Here is a 19,324-nt window from a genome sequence, read left to right as displayed (position 1 = left end):
TCTGATACTCAGTTGACAAGGCGGGGGGAAGAGGGCCGCCTGCAGCCCCCATATTCCTATGTTACAGGTCCATCCACAGGGAGGAACTAAAGCAGGATCTGCCCTGACAGAAATATGAGTGCTGGGGCCCAGCACTGACCCTGAGGAGGAAGACGCAGCCCTCGGGAAGTGTGTGGATTTGAACCCAGTTTTGCTTGGCTCCGAAGCTAAGAGGTGGTCCTCAAAGGGAGGAGACAGGTAGGGGAACCGTGTTCACCAAGGCCATAAAGGGACGTTGTTGGGACACGGACAAAAGCCAACGTTCTGTACGAAAATAAAACTTTAATTTGCCAAGGCGCCATCACAGCAACCCCACACACCCTGTACCCGAGTTCTCCTGGGACTGGGCAAGCAGGGCCTCCCTGCCTGCTCTCTGCAAGTGGAGGTGCTCAGCTGGGAGAACAGTCACACGTCCGAGGCTGAGGCCGTGCTCAGAGGTGGGCAGGGGACTTGGCCGGCTCCTTTCGTCCCTCACCAGCGATGGGCCGGTGTCGCTCCTCCCAGATAGTGAGGCCGTCGCAGGAGCAGATCTGCTTGGGGTTCTGGAAAAGGCCAGCGGAGCGTGCGATGATGCCACAGGCCAACCTGAGGAAGAATGTGTGGTCAGGAGCGGGCGCTGTAAACTGGTCTGGGCTCCTCCAGGGCTGCCCGTGCACCGCTGGCACAGCACAGCCTCCTGCCGGGGGTGGCATCACTCACCTCTCTCCTGAGTTCCCTGTGACCTTGGATAAGGGATGGCCACCCCGGCCCAGGTCGTCTTCTCCCTCATCGATGACCAGGCTTCGGCCAATCACATCCCACACCTTTGAGGGCAGATAACAGCCTCAGACAGTGGACCCGTTAGGAAAGGTCCCCACCCTCTTTTCCACCTCACCTTCAGCTGCTCATCCTCTATCCTGAAGACAGCTCGGCCATCAGTGTCAGCGCAGACATTCCCCAGGTCTCCTCGGTGCTGCGGTGACATACAGGGGTGAGGAGAGGGGCACATGGGGCACAGCCACCAGCTTCTGGCTTCCCAGTATCTGATTCCCCTTCCCCAAAAGTATCAGTGCCCTCCTCTGGGTGCAGTCTGGTAAGATAAGGAATGGCCCAGGACACAGGATGGCAACTAGATGCTCCCTCCCTGGGACTGAAATCCTGGGCAGTGACCCCCTTCCTAGGAAGTCATGCCCACTGGACCAGACTGTTTCTCCTACAAGGTTGCCACCCTCCCTGCAACCCAGCCTCAAAAGCCAGCCTGGTTCCTTCTTCTTTACAAGCCCCGTTCTCCAGCCTCTTGTTGACTCTAAGCCCTTGGCGGTCTGCATGCAATTCCCCTGGGCTTAAGTTGGCCAGGTTTGGCTTCCTGACCACAGGAAGCAGCCAGCACTGGTCCCTGACTCCCAGCCTCCAGGAACACAGAGAAGAAACACAGGGAGCAAGGAGCCTATCCTGCCCTCCCCCAGAAGTTGGCTCTGCCTACCTTTTCCCTTTGAAGGTAATAACAAATGTCCTAACACATATACCAAGCACTTCCTCCATCAGACACACTTTGCTGGCATGCTGTAGCGTGCACATGCAGTCCTCACCCTCAAGGAGCTCGAAGCATGGTGGGGAGACAGACGTCGAACAGACTAGCGATTATGAAACACAGAGTTAGTACGGCAGCGAGTAGGTTTGCAGGTGACTGGACCTTACTGGTAAGTCACGGAAGCCCACGTCTGTACAGATAAATTGTGCCCAATCGGACGCTTTAGGCAGAAGCAAGTGCCTGTGCCTGTGCGGGCTGGTGCACATGGCTTTGCTGTGAAGAATGGTCACAAAGCATGTCACTGGGGGACGGGGGTGACAAGCAGCAAGAAGTGCCACTTCTGCTTTATCTTGTTTTCCAGAGAGACATCTGCTGCTTACACCTGGCGCTTTTTGTTATCCTGCGGTGGGGGCCTTTATGGCAGAAAGATCAAGGAAGGGGAGGTGATACTGAGCCTTGAGGAGCATCTTCAGGATTGGGCTGAGAGAGCAAGCAGCCTAGCAACACGGCTCAAGAGGCATGACCCAGCAGCACGGTCCACTCCTGCCCCTGCACTTGGGCAAGTAGAACTGGGCCGCAGGGCCTTGAATGTCACACCAAGCAGCTGGCCAGGGTCTATGCCCTTAGGAGCTGGGGAGCCAAGAAGGGCTTTGGGCAGGGGCATGGCATGGTTACTCTGTGCTTTGGGGCAACCTCTAGCACAGCGCACGAAGAGGAAGGATTAGGGGGAGGCAAGAGAAGGGAAGGCAGCTTGGGGACCAGTTACGAGAGGTGCAAAGAGACAGCCAGGCTCTGGTGTAAACCCCCACACTGAATTCACTTCCAGCTGGGCAAAAGCAGATGCAGAAATCCAAAAGGAACTTGTCAGTCACCACGGCAGCCTTGGCAGCCCAGCTCTTGCTCAAGTCTTTATCTCTATCAAGGACCTGTGGACAGTAGAGCAGCTGGCCCCAGCCCCTTCTCATCCCCCGTCCTGAGGGGGCCTGGGCTACAGCAAGGCTGCAAGATGGTCTCTCACCCTTCCGGTCTCCACTCCCTAACAGACATAGTGCTGCCAGTTCCCAACTGCTCCCTGTTGGTTCATGCCGCAGGGCCTCTGCCTATGGAGTCGCCCTCACCCCCACCCCCACCCATCTGTGCCTGACATTCCCACTCTCTGTTCTTCACCTGCTTAATTCTTGCACAGCACCTTGCAAGGCTCGAGGTGCTCTAAGATGCACCTTCCCTGTACTGACGTCCCTCTGTGTTCTTCCACTGTGCACGTGCTAGACCTAGCATCACTTACTAGGCTAGGTTACAAGGATAGAATGGTTCCGTCTTGGATGCCCTCTCTTGCGTACTCGCTCTGGGGGAAGCCCAGCTGCCGTGTTGTGAGCTGCCCTAGGAAGAGGCCCACGTGGCAAAGGACTGATGTCTCTGGCCAACAGCCAGGGAGGACCCAAGGCCTGCCAACAGTGACATGAGCCTTGCGATGATTGCAGCCCCAGCCAACACCTTGATTATAGTCACCCCAAGCCAGAGGCCCCCAGCTAAGCTGCACCCATGTTCGTGCTACAGAGAAATGGAGATGAATGCTTGTTGTTTTAAACCCCCAAGTTGGGAATGATTTGATTCACAGCGATAGGTCACTGCTACATGGGGCACAAACACAGCACCACACAGTGGACCCGACAGAAACCCTTCTCTGGCTTCCCAGGGTGGGAGGGGAAAGGAGTCAAACTTTTGACCATCGGAAATGTGAGGGAGCTGTCAAAAGTCCAAGAAATCAGGTACATGAGTTAAGAAACATGTACCATAGCTTCATTTGTCCTGTGGCAGAAGGCTACAAACCTTCATCAGATAGAAATTACAAATCCAGGAAGCCTGTGAGTCCTGGGAGGGTGTAAAGAGGGGCTGCCAGGTCCCGGGAGAGGGACCAGGCCCCAGAGCCTGCCCTGGTACTGAATCTCCGAGTGCAGAGGGAACACATACCCCAGAAGTGAAGGAGATGTGACCGGGTGTTAGGAACCATTAAATCCCTGAGTGAGGGCAATCATCCTGGATGACACCCAGGACAAAGGTTTAATTCAGTCTTCAACACCTTCTCTAACATTCACTAATCTCCACATAAAGGAGAAAAAGCAGGCCTTCCTCAGTTCTCAGACCTTGCAGGCCAGAACCCAGCAGGACTGCACTAACGTTTAGTTGGCCTCCAATGGTCATTTTTGCAATGACCCTGCTCTTATGGCTACAAGTACCGGTTTTCCATTCTCTGTGGCAGTATTAGGTTTCTTGTTAAAAATAAACCGACCTTAATTACATGAAACGATGTCTTGATTTGCTTCAAAATAATGGTGGAGAAAGGCTGGAGGTGTAGATGAAAAATGACTGGCCATGGGGCACCTGGGTGGCTCAGTCGGTTAAGCGTCCGACTTCGGCTCAGGTCATGATCACACGGTTTGTGAGTTCAAGCCCCATGTCGGGCTCTGTGCTGACAACCTGGAGCCTGGAGCCTGCTTCAGATTCTGTGTTTCCCTTGCTCTTTGCCCCTCCCCGACTCATGCTCTGTCTCTGTCTCTGTCTCTCAAAAATAAACATTAAAAAAAAACAAAAAAAAAAAACACTGGCCATGAATTGGTCACTGTTGAAACTGGGTGATAGGGACACGGGAGTTTAGGACAAGTTTCTCTCCTTTGCAATGTTTGAAACCTTCCATGATAGATTATAGCATTAAAAATAACCCAATCTGGGGCACCTGGGAGGCTCAGTCGGTTGAGCGTCCAGCTTCGGCTCAGGTCATGATCTCACGGTCCGTGAGTTTGAGCCCCACGTCAGGCTCTGTGCCGACAGTTCAGAGACTGGAGCCTGCTTCAGATTCTGTGTCTCCCTCTCTCTCTGCCCCTTCCCCGCTCATGCTCTGCCTCTGTCTCTCAAAACTGAATAAACATTAACAAAAATTAAAAAAAAAAAAATAACCCAATTTACCTAAGGAAAAACCTGAGTTAACTTATAGGAAACCGTGGAATAACTAACAGAACAAGCAATATTCAGATAAGCAAAAACCAAGGCAGCATAGAACTCACTGCCGACGGGAAACAATTCTCTAGTGAAAAACAAAACTCCAAGCTGGGAGTTGCACCATCAGAAATGGCCTTTTTAGTTCAGGCAAAATCTGCAACTTCCACACCTTCAGTTCTCCAGAAAGCTTTCTCCCACTGCCCATGTCCTTGGGTTCAGGCCAGATCGGGTGCTTGCCCTGGGCTCCCGGGGCCTCCCACAGGCTCCTGCAAGGGTCATCTCACTGCTCTGCAACCATGGGGTCCTCAAGGGTCTCCCTCACCAGACTGTGAGCACTTGGGGTCAGGCCTCAACCACAGGGAGGGTCAATGTTTCTAAATTGGAACAAAATAAAATGAGGGGACCCCACCAAAATGGAATTGTCTGCTAACGCCCCAGGAGCAACCTGCCCTGCCTGAGGCCTCGGGCCCCCTTGCAGCCTAAACTTCACCCAGATGGACACTTACCCGGTCAGAGTCCTCGGGGCCCCCATGAGATGTTCCATCAGGGTTAAAGTGGTCTCCACAGCTAAGAACAAAAGGTAAGCAGGAGGGCAGCAAAACAGTGGCTCGCAGGCCATCCTCTCTATTTCACCCACTCACTCAGCAAACAGACTTACTCTGTACCAGGCTCTGGGTTGAGGGCATGGAGAAGAATCAGATGTGGGTTCTGCCCTCAATAAACTTTTGGGGGAGACACAGATGAGTAAGCAACTAATTGCATCACAGCATGACAAACACCATGACATGGAGACCTGCCCTTCTGTGAGGCAGTAAATTAGTTACTTCCTTCTCAGAGGCAGTAAGGTGGCTACGAGCAGGAATATCAAGGTTCAAATCCCACCCTACCATGTACATGCCCTGGGGCCTTTGACTGAGCCTCAGTTTCCTCATCTGTAGACTGGGTGTGTGTGTATATGCCTTACAGTACGTGTGAGGAACAAGTGTGAAAGCCTGTGTGGACGGCCGAACACAGCCTCTGCCCGGAGTGGGTGCACAACTGGGGGAATGAAGATGCCACCGGGGAAGTTACAGATGACTTACCTGCTGCAGTTCCCTGTGAGGTCCCCAAACTGATGGACGTGGAGTCCGTGTGGCCCAGGCTCCAGGCCATCAATGGTCCCCTCGATGAGGCAGCGCTCGGGGGTCAGCTGTAGGAAGCGCACCACTCCTTGCACAGGGCCAGGCCCCTCCAGAATGGCAACTGCTGCCCCCAGATTCTCTGCAAGGTATCAAGACACCTGGGCTGGCTCGCCACCTCAGCCCCACACCTTCATCAGCTCAAAAAGGGCAAGGAGAGAGCCCCGCATAACTCTCATGCCTTCCCCAAGGCCACCTGAACCCTCAACCCCCAAATCCTACGGTTTAGATGTGTACCAGCCCCCTCCCTCCCAGAGAAGCCAAGGCCAGGGCTGTAGCGGCTACTCACGCAATAGGCCACTGCCCATGCCCTTGAGCACCGCCTGCCGCCCTGTGCCTTCTAAAAGGGCCTGCACCTCCTGGCTGGGCAGGGTGGTCTGCACCAGGACCATCTGGTTCTCCAACTGCACCTCCACACTCTGGACACCTGTGGGGAGAGGGGGGCACGGGCAGCAGAGGGCTGACACCCCATCCTCATCTTCACCAACCTCCCCACGGCTGGAGGCAAGCTGGGAAGCTGCCTGCTGGCTGTTTAAGGCCCTCAACCTCTCTGAGTCTGTGTCTTTATAAATAAGGTGGGGAGAATGCCACCCGACCTCCAGGGTTATTGTGTGTCCCTGTTATAAGCCAGGAGTTATTTGTAACTTAAGAAACACAGGTAATTACTTAAGATGTTTTCATAAAAGTGGGCCATCAGTATTTCATTATTTATGATAGCCCAGAGGAGAAAACAACCCACAGGCCCATCAACTGATGAATGTGCATCCAGGGGCGCCCATGTGGCTCAGCCGATTGAGCGTCCAACTTAGGCTCAGGTCATGATCTCATGGTTCATGGGTTCGAGCCCCACATCAGGCTCACTTCTGTCAGTGTGGAGCCTGCTTCGGATCCTCTGTCCCACCCCCCACCCCCAACCCCGTCCCTCCTCCGCTGGTACTATCTCAAAACTAAACAAACATTAAAAAAAAAAAAAAAAGGAAATGTGCATCAATACAATGGAATATTTCTCAACCATAAAGAGATAAAAAGGAATCAAAGGGCTGATAATGCTACCACAGGGATGCACCTAGAAAATATCATGTTAAGTGAGAATCAGTCACAGAAGACCACACATTAGATGATGCCATTATGGACAAAACGTCCAAAATAGGAAAACCTATAGAGACAACAGATTGGGGGGTGGGGGAATAGGAGGGTGATCGCCAAAGTGTACAATTCCTTCATGAGGGGATGAAATGTACAATTGATAGTGGTAATGGCTGCACAACCCTGATCATATTAAAAACCACTGAATTGTATACTTAAAATGGGTGTATTTTAGGATATCTGAATTACATATCAACAAAACTGTCACACACACCTAAAAGGGGGTGCTGGGTGGTTAAATATCAGACTCGGTGTGGGCTCAGCTCAAAATCTCACATTTCGTGACATCGAGCCCCATGTCAGGCTCCACACTGACAGCACGGAGCCTGCTTGGGGTTCTCTCTTTCCTTCTCACTCTGCCCCTGCTCCTGTTCTCTCCCTCTCTGTCAAAGTAAATTAATTTAAAAGGGCGGGGGGCTGGGGCACCTGGGTGGCTCAGTCGATTGAGTGTCCAACTCTTGATTTTGGATCAGGTCATGATCCCAGGGTCAAGAGATTGAGCCCTGCATTGGGCTCTGTGCTGAGAGTGGAGCCTGCTTGAGATTCTCTCTCTTTCTCTCCCTCTGCCCCTCCCTACTGCGTGCACATGTGCTCCCTCCCTAAAATAAAATAAAATAAAATAAAATAAAATAAAATAAAATAAAATAAATAAAAGGGGGGGTGCTATCACCATCATCATGAGAGCTAACATTTGCACACATGTACTGTGGGCTTTTTATACTCTACCCATATTAGCTCATTTGATACTCAAGTAACCCTGTGAGGTGGGTACTAACATCCCTGTTTTGCAGATGAGAAAACTGCAGAGACTTAAGAACCTTGCTCAAATGCACGGTGTAGTAAATCAGGGAACTGGAATTCATCTCAGGCAGCCTAGCTCTGGAAACCTGCCCAGACACTCTGCTCACCCTGAGAAGCAGCCCCTCTCCTGTAGGAGCTCCCTTTTCCCCCAAGTAACTCACGCTGCACTGCTTACAGTCCCCTGTGAGTGCAGGAGCTCTGTGTGGTCCACAGGGGTCAGCCTCCAAAGTCAGTGTGTCTCAGGTGCCCTCCAAATCCCTGAAGTGACCCTATGTACACACAGACTGCGGGATGATTGACCCACGCCTAGCTTTGAGGGCCATTGAGCCGACTCAAAGAAGGAAGAGAAGGGGCTTCTCTTTCATTCAGATATTTGGCCCTCCCAAGGCTTTCAAGAGAGCTCTCAAACCCTTAGCCAGCACACGGGTGATGGGTTGGTAACTATAATGCAGCTTTCACCTGCAGGACTTCCACCATTCTGCTTTCAACTTAGTAAATGTGTCCATTGCTCTGCAGGTTAAGCCCAGGGGAGCCGTGGGCCATCCAGAGAACAAAGGTTAAATAAGCCATTTCACCCTTTTGAACTGGTGCCCTGTGAACTGAAAGCTACGCGGACTACTGGTTTTCCCTTCATCTTTGGTTTGCCTCCTCCATATTCTTTCAACAAATGTGTGCTAGGCATGGAGGAGGCCAGGGTCAGGAAAAGCGCTGGTCCTTGTCCTCAGGGAGCTCACAGGCTGTGGGAGAAGCCAGACTCCGAAGCCAGACACCCTGTGGATATAACCCAGAGATGGGAATAACAGCCCAGGGGGCAAAACTGGGAAATGCTATCAGGGAGAGGTAGCACCTAAGAGACAGGAATCTCTCTCACAGGCTTGTGTCTTCGGATCCCCTGCAGCAGCAGCGACACCGTTGGGGGAGTGGGGGAGGGGCAGAATTTGTAAGACATCAGACGAACACATGCATCCCCTCTCCTGCAAGTACAGGGTGACTCTGCGAGAAGAAAACCCTTCAATTACCAAACTGGCCCTCACTTCAAACAAAATTTTATCCTGAGCCACCAGGTAGCCTGTGAAGCGTTGGGCGCTCTGGGTCCACTTAGAGATGCCTTTGGATGCCAATGGCTGCAAAGGGGGTACAGGGAGGGTAATAGGGGAACTCTTGTGGTCTGACTCCAGGGTACGCCAAGAGCTGTGCTCTGTCTGACACACATCAGGATGATGATACTGTCCTCATCTGGCAGGTGAGGAGACGAGGCCGGGAGGGGGGCACCACTGGCTTGGAAGGCAGCCTGTCCAGCCCCAAAGCTGATGTTTGGTCCCCTTGCCCCACAGAAAGTAAGATTGAGCCCCTAAGGCTGATGTTCTGAGGCTCCTGGGGCTCAGATAAGCACACAGTGTGAGGAACTTTTTTATTTGCCTTAATTGACCAGCATACACTAAGCACCTGCCACGTGCCATGTTCCAGGCAGTGCAAATAAACAGGGAACAAGTCAGGTCACATCTCTGACCCATGAAATGGCACGTGTTCCAGTGCAGGGACACAAATGCCCAATACACACACAACAGAGTTTCAGATAGTGAAAAGCGTGATCAATGAAACAGGTGATAGGGAACAAATGCGGGGCAAGCCACTTAGACTGGTCAAGGAAGGTCTCCTTGAACCTCTAAGTGAAGCCCTGAATGTAGTCAGGTAAGAGTATTCCAACAGAGGGAACAACGCTGGCAAAGACCTTGAGGCAGGAACAACACTGACATGTTCTAAGAAGAGAGGAAGGCCAATGTGGCTAGAGCTGAGAGTAAACAGATACAGGGTGCCAGGGTGGCTCAGTTGGTTAAGCATCCAATTCTTGATTTTGGCTCAGGTCATGATCCCAGGGTCATGAGATTTAGTCCTGCTTTGGGCTCCGCACTGGGCATGGAACCTGCTTAAGATTCTCTCTCTCCCTCTGGTCCTTCCCTGCTCATGCATATTCTCTCTCTCTAATAAGTAAATTAAGTAAGTAAGTGAATAGTTAGATATGAAGCTGTAAGTGGAGACCAGTCAAGCAAGGCCCAAAAGGAAAGAATCTGGATTTTAATTTTAATGCAACGGGAGGCCACTGGGAGAAGCCACAGTGTATAGTGGTTAAGAATGTGGACTCTGGGGGCGCCTGGATGGCTCGGTCGGTTAAGCGTCGGACTTCAGCTCAGGTCATGATCTCGCAGTCCGTGAGTTCGAGCCCCACGTCGGGCTCTGTGCTGACAGCTCAGAGCCTGGAGCCTGTTTCAGATTCTGTGTCTCCCTCTCTCTCTGCCCCTCCCCTGTTCATGCTCTGTCTCTGTCTCAAAAATAAATAAACGTTAAAAAAAAAAAAAAAGAGTGTGGACTCTGGAGTTGAAATTCTGAGTCTGCCACATACTAGATGTGTGGCCTTAGCCAAGTTACTCAACCTTTCTGTCGAGTTTTCTATTCAGTTTGTTCATCTGCAAATGGAGATACCACTACCTTCTTCAGAGAAATATTAAAGGCCTAAATGAGCAGTGCTTGGCCCATGGGATGCTCTCAAACATTATTACTTCTGGAGGATTTTAAGTAGGGCAGTGATATCATCTAAGTCACAATTTTAAAAATCACCTTGGCTTTTGTATGGAAAAGCTATTGGAGGGGGCTACAGAAGCAACAGGGAGCACAAAGATGAGGTTCTTGTGTGGTTCAGGGAGAGCTAAGGTGACCTGGATTGGTGTGAAGGCCAATGTATGGAAAAAGAGAGGCTAACTTCTGAATATATTTTAGATATACAGCAGACAAAACTTTCTGATGGACTGGCTTCCATGCAAGTGGGTTCCTCTTCTGGGGTCTCCTAAGAGCTGATTCTCTGCTTCTCAAGTGGGAGGGCCCCAGTGGGAAGCTCCCTGTAACTATGCACTTCCTCAACTCTTGACCTTGGTCTGAACCAAGAAGGCTGGCTCCCCAGCTGAGCAAGATTCAGTGCAGCTGGTGCAGAGTGAGGCCAGGCCAGCCCTTGTTTAGCTCAAAGCCTAGTAAGAAAGAAAACATAAGACCACAGGGAACTCTAGGATGTGTGACAAGGGTTCAAGGAAGTGAGCCTTGGTCTTGGAGCTTCTCCCACTTATTTACGAGAAGAGCAGAACCCTCTTCTCCAAAGCCCCAGGCCTCCCAGAGAGGGCAAATCTCTCTCTCTCTCTCTCTCTCTCTCTCTCTCTGCTTCAATATCTGTCCCCGAATGCCTCTGCCCAATCAGATTGCCACCTGTAAGCCCTTCCTCTCATAATTTCTAAGATTTAGTGAGCTCTCGCTACATGCCAAAGATTTTTCTAAAGTGCTTTACATGTATTAACTAACTTATTCTTCATGACAGTCCTGAAGAGTAGCTTATGGCCATTTAAATGCTGAAGAAACAGGCCCAAGTAGTAACAGGTATGAAGTCTAAGTGCCGTTCAGTGGCAAAAAGGAGATCTGACCACAAACATTCTGACTCGAGAGCACATACCCTTACCCACTACTGCTGCCCTATACAGGCTAAGTGCCATCACTGCCCTAGCTTCAGAACCCATCTCATTCATCTCCTCTCAGAACTGCTCTTCCATGAGCAAGGCTTCCATGCTTATCATTACCTGAGGGCAGACTGTGTCTGAAACACTTGTGAACACTTCCCCCTAAAAAGCCCCCAGTGTCTGGTCCATACCTGCTGAATGACTGGATGAACATTTACCAGAATCAAAGGAAGGCAGTTCCCAGTGCCTTTGCCCTCTCAGATATTTCTGTTGTGCAAGGTCACCTCCAGACCAGTTAACTGGCTTATGAGAATCAGGAGCTGCATGGAATGGAACACGGCCAAGGCTGCTGTTTGCGTTGTCAAGATTATGCTGTTGGGCAAGCAAGAGCCGCCGCCGCCGTATCCAGGGAACGCCCTCTGTAGGTGGGGCTATCTATCCTCTGCCTAGCTCCTCATTCCCTGGGCACCTGAGATGCACAATACCAGTGTGTCAGGGCCGGTAGAGGGCTCTGGCAGGGCAGGCTTGAGATCTGTACTCTAGGCTCTGCCTCTGCATCTCCGTATGACTCTGAGAACATTCCTTCCTGTCTCTGGGTCTCAATTTCTACACCTGAATGGGAGTAGGGTTGGTCCAAGAGACTTGCCGGCTCCTTCCAGAGGCCTCAAGACTGTCCGCAGTTTTTCTGGCTCTTACCTGCCACCCCTTGTAGGGACGTGCGCACCGCGTCCACGCAGCTCTCGCAAGTCATCTGCACCGCGAACTCCAGCTGCAAGGGCGTCAGGGACGCGCAGATGAGAGCTGGGGACCCCTTCTGCGTGACCCTGCTTCATTACCTCCCCTATGGCCGCCCCGAAGGCCTAGGAAAACGTCTTCACGTGACCCCTCCTCAAGCGCCCTCATTATCAGTCATGATCGTTCCGGGACCAACACCCCAACCCTCCAACGTCAACGCCAAGAGCCCCGCAAGTCTCGAAGCGGTTTTCCGGGGAGGTCCCAGGCCCCGCCCCAGGTGCCTACTCTTTCCCTTCTTCCTGCGTTAACCCCGGGGTCCGAGGCTCTCTGCCCAGAGAGGCTCCCACACGAGGCCTCGACCCTCACCGTGCAGGCGGTCCCGCGGTCCCCGGAGTCCGAAGCCATCCCGGACCCAGTCACCTGCCAGAAGACCTGAACTGCTCGAGGTCTCAGATGCAAACCTCCAACTGCGTCGCGGAGAGGCGGGGCCTCGGAAGTCACATTTTGCCCCGCCTCCTGGTGCGCGCGCACGTAACACCCCCTCCCGCACGTCTAGCTTTGGCACTCACCGGCTGCGCAGGCGCACTCGGGCCATCCGACCCCTGGTTGCCTTAGTGACCCCCGGTTGCCTTAGGATCCTCCGGCGCTCTTCTGGCCAGACCTCCTGTGCCGCCAGCGCTAAAATGGAGCCCTATAAGCCGGACCCCGAGCTCCAGCGGTTTTACCACCGGTTGCTGTGTCCGCTGTCGCTCTTCCCCCGCAAGGCGACATGCTCAGAATCTCAGAAGCGCCTTCCGCCGGAGGTGCCGATGCTGCTGCCCTCGCCGGTCTCACGGCTGACGGCGGAGTCTCTGTGTTGCCAGGTGGCCGAGCGGCTGGCCAATAGCGGGCTGGCGGTGCGCGTGCCTACCGAAGGTCGTCTCCGTTTCACTCAGGTCATCCTGGACGAGCTCAAGTGCAGCTGGCAGGAGCCTCCCCCCGAACCTAGTCTGAACCACTTGAACAACCAGAGACTGCGAAAGCGACTCCAGGTCTACGTGCTGCTCAGCAGTGAGCAGCTCTTCCTACACTACCTGCACCTGCTGAACACCATGTCGACTCCCGCAAGTGTCTTCACTGAATCAGCCACGCTCACCCGTTTAACCGCCAGGCTCGCCAAGGACTGCACAATTTTTCTCACCAGCCCTGAGGTCTATCATTGCTTGTTCGCCGACTTCCTCGCCCTGCTGAAGATAGAGCAGGCCCACCGCGGCATGCACAAGCTGCGCCCTGTAGGCTCCACCGGGGGTTTCAAGCTTTTCCCTAGCCCATTGCTTCACGGCTCCGGCTTCGCCCAAGTACCGTGCTGCACCCTCAACCTGAACTATCTCGTCCAACTCAGCCGCCCGCGGGAGTTTCTCAGTGAGCCTGAACTGGATCCACTGAAGGAACTGAAGTCCATCCCGCAACTGAAGAAGAAGCCTCTCCAATGGCTGTCCTCCGTGCAGAAGAAGAGAGAAAGCGACTTCAGTTCCGCACAGATTGTGTCACCGCCCAGGTACTCTGTGACTCCCACCAGCGGGGCTCCCCCTACCTCCCACTTGCCCCTCTGCTCCCAGTTCCGGAGGGGCCAGTCCATGCCCTCTCTGCGGGAGGGCTGGAAGCTAGCAGATGAATTGGGCGTCCCTCCACTCCCCCCTCGCCCCTTAACCCCGTTGGTCCTGGCTCCAGAGAGCAAACCAGAGCTGGCAGGGGACACGGTGGCTGAGGACCTGAAGCAGATGATAAATAACATGAAATTGGAGAGGACTCACTACTCATCGCTGGACACAGGCCTGCCCCCACTCCTAGGGGCCCTGACCCGCCGCCCAGCTGCAGCACATCGCCTGGAGGAGCTGCAGAGAATGTTGAATGGCCTCGAAGAGGAAGAAGCCACTGGGCAGTGGGGCCTCCAGTGCCCCAAATCCCTTCCATTTCAACCACAGCCGGTGACTGTTACTTTGAGGCTGGGAAATCAGGTTGTGGTCCAAGCAGCTGCTGTGCAGGTCTCTGAGAGAAACTTTTTGGACTCCTTCCACGTTGACAGGGCCGGAGTTCTATACAACCACCTGGCTGGTGAACTAGAACCCAACCTTATTGAGGAAATGGATGTTGGTTGCTTTGTTGGCAATAACATCAGGGAGGTCTACAAGGAGTTGATGAGCCGTGTCTCTCTTGACCACTTCTCTTTTGACCAGGGACCCCTCATTGAGCCTGCAGCCAATAAAGACTGGTCAACGTATCTGTCCTCAGCCTTTCTACATCAAGAAAAACAGCATCGCGTCATCAATCCCAAGTTAGCTGGACTTTATTCCCAGAGGGCAAACATTTTACAGTCCACCTCTGATAAGATATCCTCCCTCACGTCGCTGCAAGCAAGCAAAGGCCGGGAGAAGTGGTCAAACAAAGCCTCATGGGTGAACTGGTGGAAAGCCACCTTGTCTGTGAGTGACTACTTCAAATACCTCGCCGGCCAGGAGACAGATTTCCTCCACGTCATCTTCCAAATGTATGAAGAGGATGTTCCTGTGGAGGTCAAGGCCCCTGTCAGAGAGTCCGTAAAGATTCGGCGCCCACCTCCCTTGCAGGAAGATGAAGAACCAGACTTTGTGCCAGGAGAGTGGGACTGGAACACCGTGCTGGGGCCCAGGCTAGGAACTAAGAGGGGCGGCCCCCTGGGAGAACCCGACAAAATCCTGAATCTGCAGAAGCGTCTGGAGCGGCTGTGGTCCATGCTGGAGGTCCCCGACAAGGATCGGCTGGACATGGCCATCAAGTACAGCTCCAACGCTCGTCTGAGGCAGCTGCCTTCGTTGGTGAGTGCCTGGGAGCAAGCCCTGAAACCCATTCAGCTGCGGGAAATGTTGATGGGGAAACTGGAACGGTTTGAGCGACAAGCCTCTGACCCCAACCGCTTCTTCCAAAAGACTGACATGGACCCGAGTCGCCTCCTGGAGGAGAATCAGTTCCGCAGCCACCTACACAGAAAGATCAGTCTAGGGCAGACCCCTCTGGCTTCCCTCCTGGAGGAGATTGAGTTAGTTTTTGGTGAGCCAGTGACCTTTAAGGGGCGGCGATACTTGGACAAGATGAAGCATGACAAGGTGGAGATGCTCTACTGGCTACAGCAGCGGCGACGGGTCCGCCACCTGGCCCGGGCTCAGAAAGCCTCCCACCAGCCAGGGCTGTTCCAGAAGCTCAGCAGCCAGCCTCTAATAGCTCCTGGGAATACTCCCATTATTCTTTGACAAGGCCAAGTGCCCTCAAATCCCCCCCTCACCCCCAGGCATCCAGCAGATCCTCCAGACCCCTTGGGTGCTTTAGAAGATATAGGAGTACAGGATTCAGGAACATTGTTTTCCAACTACCAAGGGACCGAGATTAATATTTTATTTTGACGTGAGGTTCGCATAATGCACCCCCAAGCCCGGAAGCCCAGCATACCCCTTTATTTCAAGCCATGCACAATAGAGCCAAAATCTCATATATCAAAAGAACCGAGACTCTCCCTTGGAGTTCATTGTAATGGGAAATGTCAGACAGAGGAAAACCTTCACCTTTGGAACACCTCAGCTTAGCATTTATCATACTACATTAAATTGGCTGATTAGAGTCCCAAATCAAGAGGTTCTGTGGCATGATGCTTATGAGCTATTGCTCTTGGGGTGTCAGGGTGGCTCAGTCAAGCATCTGACTCTTGATTTCAGGTAATGATCTCACGGTTCATGGGCTCGAGCCCCACGTAAGGCTCTGGGCTGACTGCATGGAGCCTGCTTGGGATTCTCTCTTCTTCTCTCTCAGCCTCTCCCCTGCTCGTGTGCGTGCTCTCCCTCAAAAATAAATGAATAAACGTTAAGAAAATGATAATAAAAGAGCTGGGGCCCTGGAGTAGGAAATATGGATTTAAATCCTGGCTTTGTAACCTCAGCCAAATTACCTAACTCCTCTGTACCTGGACCATCATATGTCAGATAAAGGGGCTAGGTCCAGCTTGTTACTTACACTTCTAGGATCCTGTTGGTAGAGGTAAAAATCTGTATTACATTTTTACCAGTTAACACAAGCACGTGGTACAAAGAACAATAAGGGTATGTACTGAAAAGTGAGTCTCCTTCCCATCCCTACCTCCCATACCCCAGTTCCCCCACTGTGGGACCATCACCAGATCTTGAGCATCTTTCCATTCTCTTATTCAGCAAATAGTCACCGAGCACCTACTAGGTGACACATGCTTGGTCTGTATCACTAAACAACAAAGATCCCCACCCTTCGTAGAGTATATACCTACGTTACTTGGGAGAAACAGACCGTAAACCGTAAACATAGTACCCAAGCACACAGAATAATAGAATGTTAGAAGGCGATAAGCACTGTGGACTTAAGAAAAAGGAGAGTAGGGTAAGAGGAAACAGGGTGAGGGATGTCATTTTAATTAGGGTGGTCAGTGCAGGCCTCACTGGGAAGGTAAGGATTGAACAACGTCTTGAAGGAGGGAAGAAGTGAGCCCTGTAGACATTGAGGATAACCTCCTTGACACCCACTGCACATCCCTAAGGCAGGCAGGTACCTAGAGTGTTCCAGAAAATCAAGGAGGATAACTTCATTGACACCCACTGCACAGCCCTAAGGCAGGTGGGTGCCTGGAGTGTTCCAGAAAAGCAAGGTGGCCAGTGCAGGTGCAGTGGAGCACAGGGGAGATGAGTCAGAGGAGTCAACACGATGCCAAGGGGTAGGTTAGATTATGTAAGGCCTCATAGGCTAATGTATGAACTAGTTCAGAGAGACCCTGTACATATATGAGCATATATGCTTATGTTATCTATGCATATGTTTATAACTACACCAATAGTAGTAACGCCCTACACTGCTCTCTTGCCCCATTTCTTGTTTCACGTAACATGCCTTGAGCTCATTCCATATCCACACACATAGAGCTGCCTTATTCTCTTTGATAGCTATATAGTATTCCACGGTGTGTAATTTTATTTAACTAGTTCCTCATTCATGGACATTTAAAATGCAAAATGTTCTAGAAAACATCCTTGTTCACCTATTTAGAATGCGCAACTATTTCTATAGTTTAAATTCCTGGAAGTGGAATTATGTCTAAGCATAAGCACTTGGTGGTAACAATTGGCAGTATCATCAACATTGCATGAGTATATTTCTTTCCCCACTCTCACCAACAGAATGTTATCAAATTTTTCAACCTTTACCATCCAGCAGGTGAAAAACAGTAACTCATTTGAGTTGTGTTCTCATTTCTCTTATGAGTGGCTCTCTTACGAGTGAAGTTGCATCTCCTGGCACAAAGTCTGTTTCTTCATCTTCCTGCAAGGGAGGTGGGCGCCGAATCTTTATGGACTCTCTGACAGGGAAACTGTATTTCCTTCTCTGTAAAACGTCCATGCGCTTTGCCCACTTTTCAACTGGTTTTGGCTATTTTTCTCTTGATTTTTCAGAGCTCTTTACGTATTCAGGAAATTTAGCTGACATGTCAGTAGTTAACACTTATTAAGTTCTTACCTTGTTCAGAACACTTTCCTGCATGTTAATCATCATTTTATGCTAAGGAAATGAAGGCTCAAGTAAGTAAAGTTGCTTCCCCAGGGTCATAAAGGTACTAAGTGGGGGAGCCAGGACTCAAGCCCAGGACTGACCCAAAAACTCAGAAGCCTGCATGTGCCTTTTTGGTGTACTGATTCTGTGAGATACGGTAAAAGAGCTCTTAGATACAGCCTGCCTCACCTGCCGGCATAGCATAGGTAGTGTGAACGCCTTCACTCATCGTTGGCTGACACACAAACATCAACTTTGTTTTGGTTTCCCAACAAAACAGCATTTCTCAAACATCTCCACCCAAATTCCCCTTGGAATGGAGGAACATAAACATTTTGGTTAGGTACGAGGGATTGGGGTGGTCGGGGAGGGTGTACTGATGCGGGGAAGCAGTGCTAGCTAGCCTGAGGCCTGAGAAATTTCCTTGAAGTATTTTATTTTTGAAATGTATGCAAAATTTGCATTCTACTCCATGGTATGTCCAGTTTTAAAATATAAAATGATGCTTGAAATCGCTTATCTTTGAATTAACCTGGCCCTCCAAGCAGATGTGCTATATGTAGCATTCATAGTGTGGCTTCACGTCTCTTCTGGTGCTGCTTCTCCAGAAGTTATACCTAACCCAGTTGAGCAATGCTTCAGCAGAGGTCAGCAAACTTCTTCTGTAGAGGGCCAGATAGTAAATATTTTAGGCTTTGTGAGCTATGTGTTCTCTCTCATGAGCCTCAATTTTGCTTTTGTGGTGTGAAAGCAATTATAGACAATGTATAGGTACATGGGCAGGGCTGTGTTCCAATAAAATCGTATTTACCAACACAGGGCCAGATTTTGCCCTCATGCTGTAGTTTGCTAACCAAAACGCCAGCACATCAGCCCCTGTAAAAAGCAAAAGACACTCAGGAGGAGTGAGACAGGAAGCTTAGTGTGGCATTTCCCAAAGTGTGTTGCATAGTAAACTAATCCTGGGTGATAGTCCTGGAATAAGGTTTCCATGGTCAAACATTTTTGGGAAACATCACATATACATTTCCGCATTCCCTCAGAGATTGACAGTACGTATTGGCATATTGAAAGCTCTGATAAATCTTGCAAAAAATACGCTTCTTTAACTTTGACCAAAGAACCCTCTTATTGCTCGATAGCCATTATGATTACTGGAAAAGTCTTGGGGGAAACAGTATCTCACTGTGAATTAGTCCTTTGGAATTCTCATTGACAGTTCTAGATAGTGTTAGTGCCCAGAGATAGGACAAAGAGGGTACATTCCTAGACACACAGGTCTACTTGGGATATCTGGGCCTCAAGTGGCATAAAAGGGTATCTTAAAACGCAAGACAGGCTTGAGATGAGAAGCCACAGGAGATGGAGACTCTTAGACCTGTTCAAAGCACTCCCTCAGTAGATTCTGCCTTTCTACCCGGCATTCAGATGTGGAAATATATAGACCTAGGACCACCTCTCCCAAAGTTCCAGACCTAAACCCGTGGCTGTGTGATCCTCCCTGTGCTGATCCTATTTATGGTTTATGAAGTGCTTTTCACATTCATTCAGCTGAGAATCAGTTGAGTGTAACTTGCTCCTAAAGTGGTAGTCTTGACTTAAACCCAGGTTTGGAGACTTCAAATCCTCTGCCTTGGTTGTCTGGCTGCAGTGAGGACCCTTGCTCTGTGCCAAGCCTCCAAGCAGCCATGAGGCCCCTGAGCCGAGCCCATCCCAGCAAACTCAGCTGTGCCGAGAACTGTTTGTGAAGTGTCATGCTCAGGTGCTTTAGGGATATTATTTCATTTAATCCTGAGAAATAATCTTGCAAAGAAAGAGAAGGCATTATTACCTCCCTCTAGAGA

The 19,324-nt window shown here is 51.0% G+C and overlaps 2 protein-coding genes across 2 annotated transcripts; one reads left to right on the top strand and one right to left on the bottom strand.

Moving 5' to 3' along the window:
• Positions 1 to 301: 301 nt before the first annotated feature.
• Positions 302 to 12,404, bottom strand: CCS (copper chaperone for superoxide dismutase). The gene is made up of 8 exons (XM_040466261.1): positions 12,270 to 12,404; positions 11,865 to 11,937; positions 6,014 to 6,151; positions 5,629 to 5,806; positions 5,053 to 5,113; positions 914 to 991; positions 739 to 842; positions 302 to 624 (listed from the first exon to the last, which is right to left on the bottom strand). The coding sequence occupies exons 1-8, from the start codon at positions 12,306 to 12,308 to the stop codon at positions 471 to 473; spliced, it is 825 nt and encodes a 274-aa protein (XP_040322195.1). The 5' UTR covers positions 12,309 to 12,404; the 3' UTR covers positions 302 to 470.
• Positions 12,405 to 12,496: 92 nt separating this feature from the next.
• Positions 12,497 to 15,670, top strand: CCDC87 (coiled-coil domain containing 87). Its single transcript, XM_040466260.1, is given in 2 exon segments — positions 12,497 to 15,112; positions 15,114 to 15,670. Coding segments are annotated over 2 exon segments (2,550 nt in total). The 5' UTR covers positions 12,497 to 12,586; the 3' UTR covers positions 15,138 to 15,670.
• Positions 15,671 to 19,324: the final 3,654 nt, after the last annotated feature.

Source organism: Herpailurus yagouaroundi, unplaced genomic scaffold (assembly GCF_014898765.1).
Source record: "Herpailurus yagouaroundi ecotype Mexico unplaced genomic scaffold, PumYag 569, whole genome shotgun sequence".
NCBI lineage: Eukaryota > Metazoa > Chordata > Mammalia > Carnivora > Felidae > Herpailurus > Herpailurus yagouaroundi.
This window is presented reverse-complemented; position numbering and strand designations above follow the sequence as displayed.